The 17,363-nt window shown below is 48.2% G+C and overlaps 1 protein-coding gene across 1 annotated transcript in view; it reads right to left on the bottom strand.

Moving 5' to 3' along the window:
- Window positions 1–7,565, bottom strand: part of CASTOR2 (cytosolic arginine sensor for mTORC1 subunit 2) — a 45,417-nt gene extending 37,852 nt beyond the window's left edge. Inside the window, exon 1 of the mRNA XM_039849485.1 lies at window positions 7,210–7,565. Coding sequence (XP_039705419.1) covers window positions 7,210–7,322 — 113 coding nt within the window. The 5' untranslated portion in view covers window positions 7,323–7,565. The remainder of the gene's footprint in view (window positions 1–7,209) is intronic.
- Window positions 7,566–17,363: the final 9,798 nt, after the last annotated feature.

The raw sequence follows: 17,363 nt of genomic DNA, 5'->3' as shown, positions 1-17,363 counted from the left end.
CAGTTAATCCTCACCACAGCCCAAAGAGATCAATATTATGATACCCATTTTAAAGAGGAAGAAACTGAGCTTCCTTTGAGGCTCCTAACAACTTGTTCATGGTCACACAGCTGGTAAGTGGTGGGCTTTGGATAAAACATGTTTTCTTGACTATTATGTGCACATCTCCTGAGAAACGGCCTTTGGCATAAGATCTTCTGTCTAGAGTTAACAGTGGGAATGAGCAGAATGGGGCACAGGCAGAGAAGGGCTGGGAATGGGGAGCTGGCCTGAACCCCAATCTGCTAGGTGTCTGCCGCATGACTTGGGGCGAGTTACTGAGAAGTTGTCTCCCCTATTGCCTCGGTGGACAATTCGTCTTTCCTACAGAGCCCTGGTGAGGATCAAATGATGGAAAGCCTCAGGGTGGCCTGGCACATAGTAGGCTTTTAAGAAAGGTGTCCGACGTTAAGCTTTGTTTGTTCTAAATCCATCATATCAGCGACTTTTGAGCTCTGAATGAGAAAGACTGAACTTTGAGAACAAATTTCCACTTACTGCCTTTCCCGCTTAAGAAAGGGAATAAATCATGGTGTGGGGAGGGAATCAAATGGAAGGCAGGCCTGGTTCAGAGGCCCTGAGGGTGGAGAGGAATGTCCAGGTGAGCATCCAGGAGGCCCAGCCTGGTGTCAGTGGAGAGCCAGCCTTTGAGGGAAAAATAACCCCACCTTGAGAACAAGCATGTAACTGCTGCCCAGGACAAGGGGCCTACCAGGAGGAGAGGCCCGCCTGTCCTCTCTCCCTTCCTTCCCCCCTGCCAGGGCTCTTCATCTCCTGGTAGCCTCAGCTCAGAACAAGTGGCCACAGCCTAGGCTGTGCCAGTGAGGGTCCCCATGCTCCCCTACTGATACCTCACCAGGGCTTCCAGGTGTGGCTGCCACAGTGCTGACATACCTCCTAGGGCCCACCACTCTAGCAACCACCTATTTAAGATAGATGAGAAATAGGAGGTACCCAGGAGCAGTCTCCGAGGGCCCCAGGAGCCACCAGAGCCCACACATACATGACACTTCCTTGCTTTCTCCATAACAAGAGGACTATGGGAGAAGCATGCAGTGGGCCGGGCTCTTTATCCAAGCGATCATTTCCCTATAACCCTGTTTGCCACGAAGAAACTGAATCTCCCACAGGTTCAGCAGCCCAGACTGTGGTCACTCAGCTAGTATAGGCCTCCAGGCTCCAATCCGCACGCAGATAGTGTACTGCTTTAAGAACATGGATTCTGTAGCCAGAGGCTCTGGGTTCAAATCCCTACTCCTCAGGTACGTTAAGTGGTGCAGCTGCTGTGGAAACACCTGGTGGAAGCCTGGCAGCCTCGCTTCTGCCACCTTCTCCTTGTTAGAAGGAAGTCACTGATCCTGCCTTCACCTGAAGGCATGGGAGCTCCAGCTTTTGAACGGAACAGTGTCAAAAAATACCAGTGTTAAAAAATACCAGAGTTACTCTAAAAATAGGGCATGTGTGGTATAGAGACAGGACAAAGCCAGAGAGGACAGAAGTCAGATCAAGGAATATTCACAATGTCAGGTAAGGAGAGTGAGCCAGGAGCAGGGTGCAGTGTGAGAAGAGCTTTGAGCAAGGCAGAGCTGTGGTCAGGGATTCAGAGTGAACCATGACACCCCCCAAGTCAGGCCCCATGGCGTCCACTCAGTCCATGTAGTACCAGCTGTCCCTAACCTCCAGGCATTTGGGCCTCTTATCCTCCACCTTTGGTGGAGAACACACTTTTTCTTCCCACCGGACAGAAGCTCCTTTTGTGTTTCCAACTGGAACCTCAACATAGCAGGTACGTGCTGCAGTGTTTCTGTGTGAACAAAACAAACCCATTTGTACCAACCCCAGGCTGTGGTCACAGTTGCCACAGTCACAGCTTACACTCTGCATATACTTTTCTCTTTCCAGCCTCCTAGCCTTGCCTCGTGGGGCTCTGGGTGAGCTAACTATTTGCACTGCCATGGAGGTGGATGGATTGGGGACCAGCAGAGAGACGATCAGCTCAGGCAGGTAGTGTAGATTTCTGTGGACATGAGCTTACTACATACTCAACTAGGTGCTTTTTTTGCCACTCAAATAAGATGGACTTTCTAGGATGGAATTTAAAGAACATTTCACAGACACTCACTCCACCCCCCGACCCCCGGCCTAAAAAAGGATGATGCAGCTTCCTGCACCTGAACACATTTCAGGATAATGATCTTACCCCCACACTCTCCTTCACTGCTCGGGGGAGGGGTGCTATGGCCTCTAGGAGTCACCTCTGCTGAGTGGCTCCTGGAAAAGGCATGCCCAAACTGGTGTACTTTTAGGCCTGGCCTAGCAGTCGTTAAGACAGGTTCTACAACCAGACTTCTTGGGTTCAAATCCCAGCTCTGCCAATTCTGTGTGTCCTTGGGCATTCGAGTGTTTTGGTTCCCTCATTTATAAAGGGATAATCCAGACAACTTGCAGTTGTCATAGTTGTTTTTACTGTATGCTTACTAACTGTTCTGTTTTGCCTGACAGGGCCACAGAGAGCAAATCTGAGAACCAGAAGGGCTATACTAGCCTCCACCTCCTGGTGGCCACAAGCTCCACCTGCAGTGGTGAATCCTGACTGGTCTGTGATGGTCTCATTCCCTGTCCATGTGATTGGTGCGGGCATGCTCACGTGACCCAGTCTGATCAGTGAGATGAGGAAGTCTGTGAAGGAGCTGGGCATGTTCCTAGAAAGGTTTTCTCAGAGACACCTGGAGGCAACAGCCCTTCCCTTCCACTAGGTTTCTACCCAACTGCCCATAAGACCTGGAGCTACCTTAGCCATTCTATAGGGAGTCACTGTCATGCCAAGGATGTCCAAATAGAAAGACCTGGGTCTTTGATGACACCATCAAGCCTTTAAGTTATCAACTCTAGGGCAGCCCAACTCATGTCTTATCATACGAAATGCAAACTTCTTATTGTTTAGGACAGCTAAGTCATGGCTATTTGTTATCTGCAGCCCCAAGCATCCTGCTAATATTCCACGGTGGGTCACATTTCATCTTCTTGAGATTATGCCCATTATACCGGAGGAAGAGTCTGAGCTCAGCTGTGCAGTAAGGGAAGACTTCCTGGAGGTGGCGAAGCTAAAATGGAATCTAAAAGAATGAGCAGGTAGACAAAGCGGGTAGGGCAAAGAGTAATATTCCAGGCAGAAAGAACTGGCACGAAGCTAGAGAAACCATAGGGTGTATGGCTGTGTGGGTCTGTATGGCTGGGAGCCATGAGAGATGAGGCTGGAGGGAAGGGTGGGTGGGATACAGAACTTCAGGTGATCACAAGGGTGGAGGAAAAAGCTCTGTGGACAGCCTTCAGTTTGCTCACCCAAGGTCTCACCAAGCCTGCAATAAGTGCACTCAGCTGGCCTTCTGCCCCCTATTCCAGTCACACCCAGATACTGCCCTGAGTTGGGGCAGAGAGCTGGGGCAGGGGTGCTGGGCCTTGCCTCTCCAGGTGTGATTCTGCCTGCTGTGCCTCTTCCAGCCCCCAGGGTACTCATAAGAGACTCTGGCTAAAATCTGGGTCACTCTGCACGAGTGGGACATCCATCAAACAGGCAGTTACTAAGTGCCTACAAAGCAGTGTATTAAGCACAGAGGTGAGAGGACCTGGTTCAAATTCCAATTCTGTTTCTTTCCAGCTGTGTGACCTTGACCAAGCTACTTTACTTCTTTAAACCCAGTGTCTTCACCTCTTTACCTCTTTGTGATAGATGGTGGCTTTATTATCTCTGGTACTGGGGGTGAGTAGATAAAAAGATGCACAAAAAGTTTCCCGAGTATAATCTAGGAGGAAGAATAAGACTGCAAACAATATAATGTTATGGACAAAAGTTGAGAAGTGATGAAAGGTTAAGCAGAAGACACATCTGAGCTGGGGGGACAGGATGCAGAAAGTCTAGATGAGAGGGCGATGAGGGACAAACATTCTTGATGGAAGAAAAGGCCCACAAAGAGGGTAGAAGGAATACAGAAAGCCTACAGGTGCCACTCTGTGCTCCTAAAATCTTTAGAACAGTGGGCTGCAAATAGAAGGGCTGGACATAACTGTTGAATACAGACGGGCATCATTTGCAACCTGAAATAGCAAATCTCTGAGCTTAAGCAGGAGAGATGCAGATTGAAGTCTTGGCTCTTCCACTCATTGATGTAACCTTGAGCAAGTCACTTAACCTTTGAGCCTCGAACTCCTTTTTTGCAAAGCAGGTGTAAAACCTAATTCACAGAGTTGTACCATGATATACACAGGATCTGGGACCAGGATCTCCTTTCCCACTTAGCTAATTCCTATTTTAAAGGCCTAAGACTCAGTGCCATCTCTTGTAAGAAGCCTACCTGCCTCCCACAGGGAGTCCCTCAATGCCTCCCCCACCACATGGGACCCCCTTCCCTGATTCCACCTGCTGTATTGTGATCACCTCTGTCCTTCTCTCCTACCAGGCTCTGGGCTTCAAAGAGGGAGGAGGAGGGTATCTCAGCATCTCTTGGACCCAGATGCACCCCTACACAGTGTGTATCTTCCAATGCTATACTCCTTCCCAAGGTAGACACAAGAGGGAGGAAGTGATTAAGTCTGCTGGGGGTGGAGGAAAGGAGGGGTTCAGGGAAGTTTCAGGGTGATATTACTAGATCTTGAAGATTGAATAGAAATTTACTGAGGTGGGGGTTCCAGGTAGAGATGGAAGCACTAAAGCATGGAGGTGTGAAGGGAAGAATAAAGTAAACTGCAGGTCATCAAAGGGTTTGCCAGCAAGTGGCTAGAGAGGAGGATTCTGGATCCAGATCCACCCTATTATAGTGAGTGATTGAAAACATGTAAAAAGACAGCACAGAGACCCTGGTGGTGGTGGAGGATGCTACACAAATTTGTGCTGAACTTAGGTTGGGGGTGGGAGGAAAATGACGGGGCTATGGGCCACTACTTGGGGGCAGATACTAATGGAAGAATCATCTACCTGGACGACTGATTATTGACAATAGCTTACACAATATGTCCACACCCCACGAAGTCTTATATTTGCTAAAAAGCCCATTTCCACAATCATTCCATGCTATATACACAGCAGCTCTGTGAAAACTAGTGGGCCAAATGGTTGTTCTCTTCATCACAGACCAAGAAAGTGAGAGCCAAAGAAGGAAAGGAACCCTGCCACCGTCACACAGGGAGGGAGGGGGCTCATCGCAACCTGAAGTCAGTGTCCTAGCCCAGAATGCCATGGAGGCAGCCTTCAGCCATTTGATAAATAAACTCAGCACCTTCTACAGCCAGACTCTGGAGACATGCAAATGACCTTTGAACTCTGAGTCATCTTGGGACTGGACTGGTCACCTGGGCCTCAGACCGGCTGCCTCCTGCAGGAGAAGGAAAAGTGGGACCCACTGAGGGGTAGGTTTTCCATGATTAGACACAACAGCAGGAGCTCACCCCTAGGACATGCCTATCTATGAGCCCACCAAAGTGGAACCTGGGGTGGGGCTGGAAGAGGGCCAGTCCCTTCACAAAGGGCTAGGGGCAGAGGGAGTGGCCCTTTGCGGTCTTTCAAAGAAGCCCCCCATGCCCCCTCCTCCTGGCACCCAGGCCCTGCACAGCCGCAGCCTGAGTCATCATCCTGGTTTGAATGGTAGCCGAGAAATCAGCCAGGGGGCTGCCTGGGGCTGAGGGCCAAGGGTTGGAAAAACAGGTCGCTTTCTCTTACTCCAGCCTTGGACTCAAGACAGGCTGGGGGGGGCGGGGAGGTGGGCAGGAGGTAGATAGATTTAGGATGGTGGGTGTCAACAGCCAGAGGGGGCTGTGGGGGAGGGGGAAGGGGAGATTCAGAATCTGAGCTATGGGCTTTTGTTTTCAAATAACCTGTTTAATAATTACCTTTGCAATCAAAAGAGCCAGGGCCCAGCAAAGACAAGGATTTCAACCCTTCATACCCCACTGGAGAAGAAAGTAAACAAGATGCCACTGGCAGATCTCGTTCCATCTCGAAAACAATGGCTGGACTGAGCTCCCTGGCTCTGACACACACACATCAAAGTGAGATTTCCAGGCAAGAACTTTACCAGATAAGAGGCTCAAATTGAATTATTTCCCTGCATCCCTGGAGCTCCTCTGAGCTCAGCGCCCAAGAGGGCAGATTCGGGGCTCCTTCATTGTAACGTTAACCTTGTCCAGTGATTTATTCATTCATTTTGCAGGGAGGGAGAACCACCTCTGTGCCCCAGTCTCTGAAAAACCCAACCAGCAACAACTTCATCCCTTTGAATAGTCACAATGGTGGACAAACAAGGGATTGAAGTTACAGAGGCTTGCTCTCACTCATACCCCCACTGGCCTAGAGCACCTTAAAAAAACAAAAAACAAAACAAACGAACAAACAAAAAACCACTTTAATCCAAGCATCTACCGGGGCTCACAAAGTCAGACCTGACCTGGCATTGGGAAAATCCAACTTGTTATTTTTCATCCTCCCAAGGCCTTTAACTATTTCCCCCCCAACAGCATCCAAGCCCAGCCTTAAGGCAGAGCCATAAACACGACTGCTCTTCCTCCTTCTGGTTCGGCAACCCCAGCCCCCCACCTTCCCGAACCCTGAGGATAAGAACCACCGTGACGCTCACCCGCAGCCAGTCTCCTGCCCTCCCCCAGTTCCCCGGCACCGTCCGCAATCCTCCAGCACCTTGAGATAAACACCCACTAATGATTTTATGATTTTCTGCTCTGGGTAGCCGCGCTCAGCAGAATCCCTCCCCACTGCTCTGGGGACGGGGGCCGGCCCAATCGAGGGATTGGGGGATGGGAGGTGGTAGTTTGTTTTTTCCATTGCCGCGTCCCCACACCTGTTTTTCATTCATTCATTCGTTCGTTCATTCATTCACGGATTTGCCACTGCAGCCTCCCCAGCCCTCCAGATCTCAGGGAGGGGCTGTGAGGGAGGGGGACTGAGATGGGGGGAGACAGCGGCGGGTGTGCATCTGGAGGAATCGAGGTGGCCGGACCCTGTTTGAGGGCAGATTGGGTGGCTTTGTCAAAAACAAGGAGACCTGCGGGGCGGGGGCGCTCCCCGGGGCTCGAAGTTGTTTTCCGAGCGGCGGCGACGAGGACAGACGCCCGGGTGCGCCTCTTTGTCTCTCCCCGGCCGGCGGCGCGTCCCCGCGCGCTCACCTGGTCTTAGAAGACAGGAAGGCAAGTTTGATGAGGCCGTAGGTGAAGAGCGGGATACTCTCCTTGGCGACGCTGGCAACTTGCAGCCGGTGCTCCAGGATGTGGAGTTCCATCGTCCGCCCGCGCTCCGCGGCGGCTCATCCGCGGGGGGCGAGCCGCGGCCCCCGCCCCCTGCGCGCCCAGCCGGCAGCGAGCGCCGCGGGCAGCCGGCCCGGGAACCGGGAGCTGGACGGCGAGCGGGCCGGGGCGGACAAAGGGGAGGCCCGCCAAGCCGCGAGGGGCCGCGGGCGGCGGGTGAGGGCGGCAGCTCTGGCGGAGCGGCGGCGCACGGCGCCCGGCGCGGAGAGCAGCTGGTGTTCGCTGTAACAAACAACTTGCCACTCAAACACCGGCCCGCTGGGCATGCGCGGCCGTGGCGGGGCGTGCCGGGACTTGTAGTCGCGCTCCGCCTGGCGCTGCCTGCTGCTTACATCAGGGGTGGGCGGCCGCGCGAGTGGTCGGCCTGGTGCACCAGAAAGGCATGAGCGAGGGTCCCCGCGGGTCACTGGGGAGGCGGAGGGCAGAAATGAGGGCTTTTGAGCCAGCCTGAGCCTAGGTGCAAACTCTGTCTTAGAGCTCCGGACAGGGAGCTTTGGGGTGCAAAGTGAGTAGCCAATACAACTCCAGCGCTGGAGGAGGCCCAAATCTGGGAGGCAAGAGATTTGGTGAAACCAGTAATTACAGTGCAGAGAAGCCAAACAGAGAGGGGTGCTGGAAACAGTGATGGGGTCGTGGGTTCTAAAAAGTTTTCCTGGAGGAAGGGACATCCAGGCTGGGTTCTGAAGGATGAATGGGAGCTCGCTGAGGAGCGGGGCGGGGGCGCGCTGGGTTGGAGGCCAGGGACCTTCCAGGCAGAAGGAACAGCGTGTCCAAAGGCACAGAAGCGTGAAAGCCTTCGCGGTGCTGTGTTTGGCTTTGTTGGAGCGGAAAATGTGAGGGAGGAGAGGCAGAGATAAGGCAGGCGCAGTCACCAGGAGTCCGGTCGAGAGGGGTCATGTGTGCAAAGCTAATGAGGGGGCTGTTTATCCCGAGGAACGGGGAAGGGTGATGGGCTGAAGGGCGAATTGTGGAAAAGTCTGAAATACGTTTGAAGGGCTTCCCATCCTAGGGCCAATGTGCCAATAACCATATCCCACGATTGGCTGACTGGTTTTGAAAATTTCCAGGTTAAAGTTACTTTGGCATATTAATTTGAGGATATGATGGGTCAGGTCTACCTGCTGGGGCAAGTTGGGAACTCTCTTTTTGAGGGAAATTCTGCCTGTGCTCCTTCATACTCTCAGTCTTTCTCTGTTAGGTGGGAACATAATAGGCTCCCTCATTTCCACAAAAGGGTGTGAAGGTTGCAATCTGGTAGCTCTTAGAGCATGCTGATCCTCTTCTTTTATTACATTAAAGGATTTATTATCCTCTAATAAAGAATATATTTACTTTTTAGAAACTTGTCTGCCTTCCTCTTCTAGAATCTCAACTCTGCGAAGGCAATGATTTTTTCATCTGTTCCCTGCTGTATCCCCAGTACCTGCAATGTGACTGGCATGTGCGAAACAGGCATTCAATATTAATAGAATGCATAAATGCACACATCTATTAATTTAGAATCTAGAGATCTAGAAGTCCCAAACAAAAAAGAATTCAGGGGCCAGGCAAGTAGCATAAAAGTGTGAAGTAGAATGGTATCAGACAGTCAGAAATGGTACAATAGAAAGGAGGCCTTCCTGGAGGTATAAAATTCAATTTTTAACTAAACATCCAACAGGTGAAACCAAACAAACAAGGCTAAAGGCAGGAATTGGCCAGTTTTCTGCCTTCCACTCTAGATGCCCAGGTCAGTATTTTTCAATCTGTACGGCATAACCCGTGAGTTCATGGTGAAATCAATTTAGCAGGGCATGACTAGCATTAAAAAAACAAAAAACAAAACAAAAAAAAACCCAGAATGGCACAGAGCTTTGCACATAGTAATGGTAAGTTACTATTATTTTTTTTCTGTTTCAGGAAACTTTCATTTTGGCCATGTGTGTACATGTGTGCATGTATGGATGTGTGTGTGTATATGTGCATGCATACTGGATCTGAATATCAAGGTATTTCTTACTGTGGGTCTTGGTCAAAAACATTGGGAAACTCTGTGGTCTTTCTATTTAATTAAGCCAGACCATCGTAAAGTTTGCAAATTTGGGCCCTTTTGGTTTGACCTGCAGAATTGCTTTCATAGAGTTGTATTTGGTGCTCAAAATTTTTATGAAACTGATTACTGAAATTAATGTTGGGATGTTAAAGAAACTGGCCTCTGGGTCACCAAATCCAAATGATGGTTTCAGCCCAAGATTAGGGTGAGACATTTACTCAAGATCATGCAAGCGCTTGCTTGGCACTTTCCTGGTAGAATTCATTACCTTCTTGATTCCTGCACTCTTCTGGTCTTTCTCTGGTTCTTCTGGGTTTTCATCTTTGGTTTCTTCTCTGCTCAACCCTAAAATGAGTGGAGGCCCACTTGATGATCTTTCCTGTAGTGTATTTTATAGTAATAGCTGCCAGTGAATCATGCCTTCTGATAAGACATCCCATTTTGACTTTGGGTTTGGCCATGTGACTTTCTTTAGCCAATGAGATATCAGCAAATGTGTTTGCTAAGTCCTATGCATTGAGACTTGTCCACTTAGAATGCTGCCCTGAGATCATCATACTGTAAAGAAGCCCAGATAAAAGACCACTTGGAGACAGAGGTCCAAATGTTCCTGCTGTTCCAGCTGAGCCCAGCCCGCTGCTGACAGCTGGCACCAACTACCAGACATGTAAGCCAGACCATCTCAGACCTTCCAGCTCACTGTCCAGCTACGTGCAGTGACATGAGTGAGCCAGGTGAAACTGGAAGAGTAACTACCCAGCCAGTTTATATAAACAAAAATAATAAATCATTGTTTTTAGCCACTAACATTTGGATTGGGTTATTATTCAGCAATAAATACCTGATACATTCCCTTTATCTTCACCTTCTCTCACTCAATGGGTGTACCTAGTCTCTGGCTTCTAATATGTCGATGGCCCCCAAATCGACAGTTCTAGCTCAGAACATATTTCTGAGGCCCTGATTCACATATTTAACTTCCTAGTGGTTAGCTGTGTTCACCTAAATGTTCACAAGTTTGGCCAACCCAACCTGGTTAAATCTCATCATCTAGCTCACATCGGATCACCTCCACTTCCTCCTATAATCCCTGTCTTGGTTAGCAACACCATTCTTAATCCCTCAAATTACCAACCTGGTATTGACACATTGTATTTTCCAAGATGGCCATGACAAGATCTGTTCTACATGCTTTTCTTGCAACATGATATTGATAATCATCCCACTAGGAGATGGGAATATGTTCCCCCCTCTTGAATCTGGGTAGGCTTGTGACTGCAGAGGAAATGACCCCACCTGATTTCTGAAACTAGGTCATAACAGGTAACATGGCTTCCACCTGGTCCTCTTGAGACATTCATCTTGGAGCGCAGCTGCCATGCTGTGAGGAAGCATGAGCCACAGGAAAGAATACAGGTGGGCATTTGCATTAGTTTGCTAGAGCTGCATTACAAACTACCATAACTGGGGGACTTAAACAATTGAAGTTTATTTTCTCATAATTCCAGAGGCTAGAAGTCCAACATCAAGGTGTTGACAGGGTTGGTTCCTCCTGAAGTCTCTCTCCTAGGCTTGTAGGTGGCCACCTACTCCCTGTGTCTCACATGTTCTTCGTGTATATGCATAACCTCTATGCATATCTGTGTCCTCATCTCCTCTTCTTAATAAGGACACCAGTCCTATTGGATTAGGGCCCCTCCTAATGCTCTCATTTTAACTCAATTATCTTTTTAAATCACTTTCTTAGGTACCAGGGGTTAAGGCTTCAAGATACAAATTTAAGGGGCAGTGGACACAATTTGGTTCATAACAGTATTCCATCCAACAGCCCCAGCTGAGGTTCTAGTGACAGCCAGCATCACCAGCAGGCTTGTGGTGAGTAAGCCTTTGTCACAGACATGAGGGGAGTGCTGAACAGAAACCACTCTGCTGAGCTTAGTCGGCCTCTAGAACCATGAGAAATAATAATAAAACATTGACAGTTTTAAGCCACTACATTTTGGGCTGGTTGCTAAGCAGCAAAAGATAACTGGAATATCCTGGAATCAATGTAGTGGTGGTGGCTGGGGGAGGCTGACCAGGGCATCATACTAGGTTGACCAGGGAATTATTGCTACCTCTTTCTTTCTGCCCTCTCCCCCCATATCTAATCAATCGATCATCAAGTCTCAATGATTTTACGTATTGCACACCTCTATAATCCATTTCTCTCTCCATTTTGATCATCATGATCCCATGTCAGAACATAACTCCCTTGTCCCAAATGGTTACAGGGGCCTCCTAACACCCATTCCATCTTCCTCATGTTGCCAGGATAGTTGTTCAACGTTGTGGCCTTATTTTCATTACTCCTCTAGTTAATTAGAGGACCATAGTCCTCTTAAGAAACCAGATCCTTCATGGCTAATCATACGTAAAAGGGAAGGGGCTTCCTGCATGCTAGATCCGAAACGGTAGCCTTTTAGCCAAACATAGCCATTGAGCACTTGAAATGTGAAAAACTTAAGTTTTAATTTTACTTTAATTAAATTTAAAAACTGATATTTGATTCAGTTATTAGAAACTGTTCAAGTATGTTTGGAATAGGGTGACTAACTGTCCTGGTTCTACAACTGAGGTTTTAAAACCAGGACCTGGGTAAACTGGGATGAGTTGGTCCCACTACATTGAAACAACTTAGTTATGGAAATCTATGAAACCTAAGTATAGATCAAGTATTGTGGATGAAAATAAAGCATTTGAATGGCAATGAGCTAAAAATGTCAAATATACCCTGGCTTTCAAAGACTTGGTATGGAAAAAAGAACGAAAATATCTCATTAATATCTCAATTTTTTATTTTGATTACATGTTGAAATGCTCATATTTTGGATATTAATATATTATTAAAATCAAGTTCTTTTTTTTAATTTTTAAAATTCAAAATGACATGGCTTGTATTATTTTTTTCATTGGACAGCATAGCTGTAGAGCACTGGTTCTCAAACTCTAGTTGGTGTCAGAATAAACAAGAGCACTTGATAAAAATACTCAGGTCCAGGCCCTATCCTGCTTCCAGGTGCCTGGGCCTCTCTTTTTTTTACGGGCTCCCCAGGCCTCAATCACCCTGCTACGATGGGGTGGGATGGGGTGGGGAAATGTGGACTCTAGAAACCCCTTTCCATTTAAGTCTGGAGTCTGGACCCAAGAAAGCAATGCCCAGAGACAGGCAGGACTTCTCACTTTGCCTGCTAAAGCCTAGTGTGGGCGTTATCAGCATGGGCTGCTCAGACAGGGTGGGAGTGGGAAAAAGAAGAGAGAGGAGACGGTCAGGGGAATTCTATTTGCCCTAGGGGCATCTCGTTCTTTCTGGATCCTTATCTAGTCCCCAGGTGAGCTGACCTAGAATCTCTTCCCCTGAGTCTGACAAACACCTGTGATGGCCATGGGGAGTCACAGAGGGCTCTTGAATAAGAGAGGAGCCTGATGAAAAGGATGCTCTATTGGTCTCTTCTGAGGGATCCTAGGCCTCAGCCACCTCCCTTTTCCACACTTTTCCACAGGGCTCTAGAAAGAGATTTCTCTGATTCCTTACTAGAGATGCCCTACCCGCATGTTTCCCCATACCCCTACAGGAAAGGATTACTGGTACCCAAAGCACAATGGACTGAATTGATGTGAGTAGTCACAGTTTAATCCTCACCAGTCACTATCCTGATCTTGGGGACAGTCTTCCTTCCCTGTCCAGACTTGCCAGGAGCCCCCCAGAGACCAGATCCACACTTAGACAGAGACACCAGGCATCACTTGGCCCCACTGCAGTAGACAGTGTGAGTTGTGGGAAACCGACCGACCAACCGACCAACCGACTGACCAACCAACCAACCAACCAACCAACTCTGCATGTTAGAGAGCCAGGCCTGGTCTGAATTTAGCCTCTATGCCCTTCTGTTCTGTGCAAGTTAAGTATGTAAAATGGGTATAATGGTGCCATTCATGTCAGTCTGGCCCCTAAGGACAGGCTCCCTCTGTGGCTCCTACTCTCTACTCCTTCCTGGATTGTGTGGTTCCCCTCACTGAAGGAGGAGAGGAAGAAAATGGGTCTGTCCAGGCCTTTCCCTTGGTGCCTCCATGTGTGTTGTTACATCTGATCCTCTGGAGAGAGCGGGATTCATGTGCCCACAGGCCCACAGTACAGATTGGGAGACCGAGGCTAAGGGAGGTTAGGAGAAGAAGAGCCTGTGGACACAACTTTTCTTGAGTCTCCCAGGGGTCTACACCAGGACTGAGCATGTAGAGGCACTTAAGGAATGCCTGTTGGTTGAATCAGTGAGTGAACATTAGGTGTAAGAGCAAGAGCCCCCTCTCTTTTCTTGTGCCATCCCTGGGCAGGGCTAGGGCAGGACAAGAGGCCACTGAATCTTTCCCTCGTCTCCCTCTCTCTATCTTGGATTATTTCCTTGCATACCCTCTTCCTGTCTCTTCCACATTCATACCTACTACTCAGCCTGTACCCTTTCAGCCTTTTATTGTCTTGTCTATCTGTCTGTCTCTGTCTCTCTGTGTCTCTGTCTCTGTCTCTATCTCTGTCTTTGTCTCTCTCTCTCTCTCTCTCTCTGTTTCTCTCTCTCTCTCTCTTTTTACGTGTGTGTATCATAATCTGTGTCTGAAGACCAGCAGGTATAGCCTCTAAGAACTAAAAGGTTGACACAGTGGAAGACAGAGGCTGAGGGGCCTCCACACCCCTACTATTTACACTCCTGTGCCTCCGTTTCTTCATCTGTAAATTGTGGTGGTTGCAAGGATTTGGGTGGTATGTGTTAGTGCTGATTATAGGCTTGACCAATGAGAAGTGCCTGATGGATGTGAATTGTTGCTGTTGTTATTTTCGCCTGTTCCTAAGGTCAGCCTACTGCAGCTCTTTAATACCCTAGGAACTAATTCTGGAAAGAGTCAGGGCCCAAGGTTCTGAAGGTGTGATTTTGGGTAAACTGTGCTTCAGTTTCATGATCACTAAAATGCAAGACTCTGGATGGCTGCCTCCCAGGACGGTGGTGAGGTGTTGATTATTAAATCATTGGGACAGGAAAACCATAACTGAACCCTGTGGAACTGACACATAGCCTAGTTTGGATTGTGGGTCCAGGGAGGGCAGAGCTGGAATGACGTGTGGCCTTTCCTGCAATGATGCTCATTCAAAGCTTACGGAGTGACTCATGGTGCACCTGTGGTGACTGGCAACTGGGGATGAGTGACCCCAGACCCAAACCACCCTCAGAGTTCCTTTTCAGCAGGTCATAGGAGAGGGATCTGTACCTAGGTCAACTTTTTAGATGTCATAAAGATGATTCACTCTCTTGGGAAGCAATCTGGTCTTTCTAAAATCCTTTCTGAAGATGCAGAAACATCTGCAGTGGACACTGCTGGGATTGCTCATGAGATATTAGCCACATCTCGGTGAAAAGAGCAATTTATCAGGGACATTCCTTCCAGCGATGGAGAACCTTTCAGAACTCGATTGCAGTTAATGCACTAGCCTTTCCAAAGTGTTTTGTTCCACTCTCAATGAGATAATGAAACCCTTTAATTTACTCTTTAACTTCCAAACAGAGTGAGCGGGTCAGGCATCATTCATGCCCCAGGCCTAAGAAGATGGAAGACTGGACCCAGGCTCAGGAGGCCAGGTGCACCAGGAGAGCTGTCATGGCCTTCTCACCTGGAACTTCCTGTCTCCTGGTGGGAGGTGGCATGGAGTACCAGCAGCCTAGAGTAAATCCCAACCTTGTGGCTTCCTTCCTGTGTGTACCCAAGCAAATTGTTTACTCTCTTGAAGTCTCAGTTTCGTCATCTGTAGAATGAGGATAACATGGCAGAGCATGGCTAAGAGGGCAGTGCTTGGCATGTGGCAGATGATCAATAAATGGTAGTTGTCCTTTATTGGGTAGTGGAATTGAACCCTGAAATGCAAAGTTCTCAGAGGAAATCGTACTTGCTGCTGGTCCTGGTAATATTCGCATCTATGACTCTGCACTGGAATCACGCCATCAGCACCAAATAAAACAGCCTTCAAGGCCCTCATCTCCTGCTCATCTGCCCACCTCATCCTTACCATTTCAATGGGCACTGCCCATTCAAGCAAACAGATGATGGATGGATAGGTGTAAAAACCTAGCCATAGACAGTATCAGAGCCCAACTCTGGACCTTGCCTAAGCCTCCACCAGTTTCCCTTTTGGACCTGAGAGCTCTTTAAGCTCACTCTCCCTGGTTCTTATCCCCTATTGGACACATGTATTGTGCAACACATATGGTGGTGTAGGCTCTGGGTACATCTAAGTGGTGCCATTATTTTTGTGCTAATTACAACACTCTCTCAACAAAGCAATAAAGTTTCTTTCTCTTACAAAATCAGCATATTATGATAACTTTCCAAAGATGGAAGTAAAGCATCCTGAGAAAAGGATATGTTTTTTAATTTGTCCAAAGGTCAGTATGGTGAATGGCTTGCCCAGACTTCCCCCACTCTTCCAGTGGCCTTCTCCTGCTCAACCCCATACTCCTCTTATGGTAGGATTGTGGCATTTGCCCTCTGCTTTCTGCTCCAGTCTGGAGGGACCAGGTATAGTGTCCTCTCACCCACGACTCACACTGTTGGCCCCATCTCAGGCTAGTTTCCTGACCTGCTCTTGTCTCCTTGGTTCCTGACACCTGTTTGGCTTCTGTTGACATCTCTTCCTCCTCTTAATCTCTACACATAGCTCTCCACGCTGCTCTTCCTGCTCTGATCATCACCTTGGCCTCCCTCCTGATCATCATTCAAACCCCTGTGTCTATGCCTTGATGGCTTATAATGCACCCCCCGCCAAAGATATCTTAACTCCTAAACCCTGGAACCTGTAAATGTTGCCTTATATGGAAAAAAGGGTCTTTGCAGATGTGATTAAGACTCTTGAGATGGGAAGAATAGCCTGGATTATCCAGGTGGGCCCAGTGTAATCACAGTATCACACAAAAGAGAGGCAGCGAGAGATTTGACAGAGGAGGAAAAAGTGATACGACCACTGAGACATACATTGGAGTGATATGATCACAAGCCAAGGGATGCCAATGGCCATCAGAATCTAGCCACCAGGATTCTCCTTTGGAGCTTCCAGAGGGAGCACAGCCCTGATGACACTATGATTTTTTAAAAATTAATTTACTAATTAATTTTTATGGTGACATTGGTTAACAAAATCCAATAAGTTTCAGCTGTACACTTTAATGGTAAGGCATATCTATATTTACACTGTGTGTTCACCTCCCATAGTTAGATTTATTTCTGTCACAACATATTTGACCCCCTTTACTCTGTCTACGACACTTTGATTTAAGCCCAGCTATACTAATTTTGGACTTCTGCCCTTCAGACCTGTGAGAGAATAACTTTCTGCTGTTTTAAGCCACCGAATTTGTGGTCATTGTTACAGCAGCCATAGGACACCAATACAGTATCCTTTCATCCTCTCTGGGAAAATCCCTTGCCTAGTCCAGCTTGGCTTTGGGCCCTGACCCTGTTCTGGTCCCTCCCTATGGCCCTGGCCCTGATGGGAGCTCACTAGCCCTTTGAATGGGGCCTGGACACTTAATGATGCTGTGACAGATGTCAGTCCTGCAGAGGATTGGGGACTTTTGTATCAACTGCATGTGCATTATCTGTTGGCAGTCAGCCACAGGACCCACTGGATGGTGGATCCCCAAGAGAACCTCAAGCCTAGGATAATCAAGGCTCATTATGGGTGAGGAACATTTCAGAAAGTTCAGAAAAGCAATTGCTGAGATTCTATCACATGCTAAGCTGTGTGATGGGCACTTGACATACATTCTCTCTGGTAAGTTACCTTTCTCCATTCTAGGGATAAAAATCAGGTTATATCAGTGGCAACAAAAAGTATTCCTCTTATTTCCTTCCTGCTATAATGGGACTTCTATGCCTTTCGAAGTATCTGCAGTTTATTTCCAGGAGC

This window comes from Pteropus medius, unplaced genomic scaffold, assembly GCF_902729225.1.
Source record: "Pteropus medius unplaced genomic scaffold, Ma_sr-lr_union100, whole genome shotgun sequence".
NCBI lineage: Eukaryota > Metazoa > Chordata > Mammalia > Chiroptera > Pteropodidae > Pteropus > Pteropus medius.
Note: the sequence above shows the minus strand (reverse complement) of the source record. Positions and strands in the feature narration are given on the sequence as shown.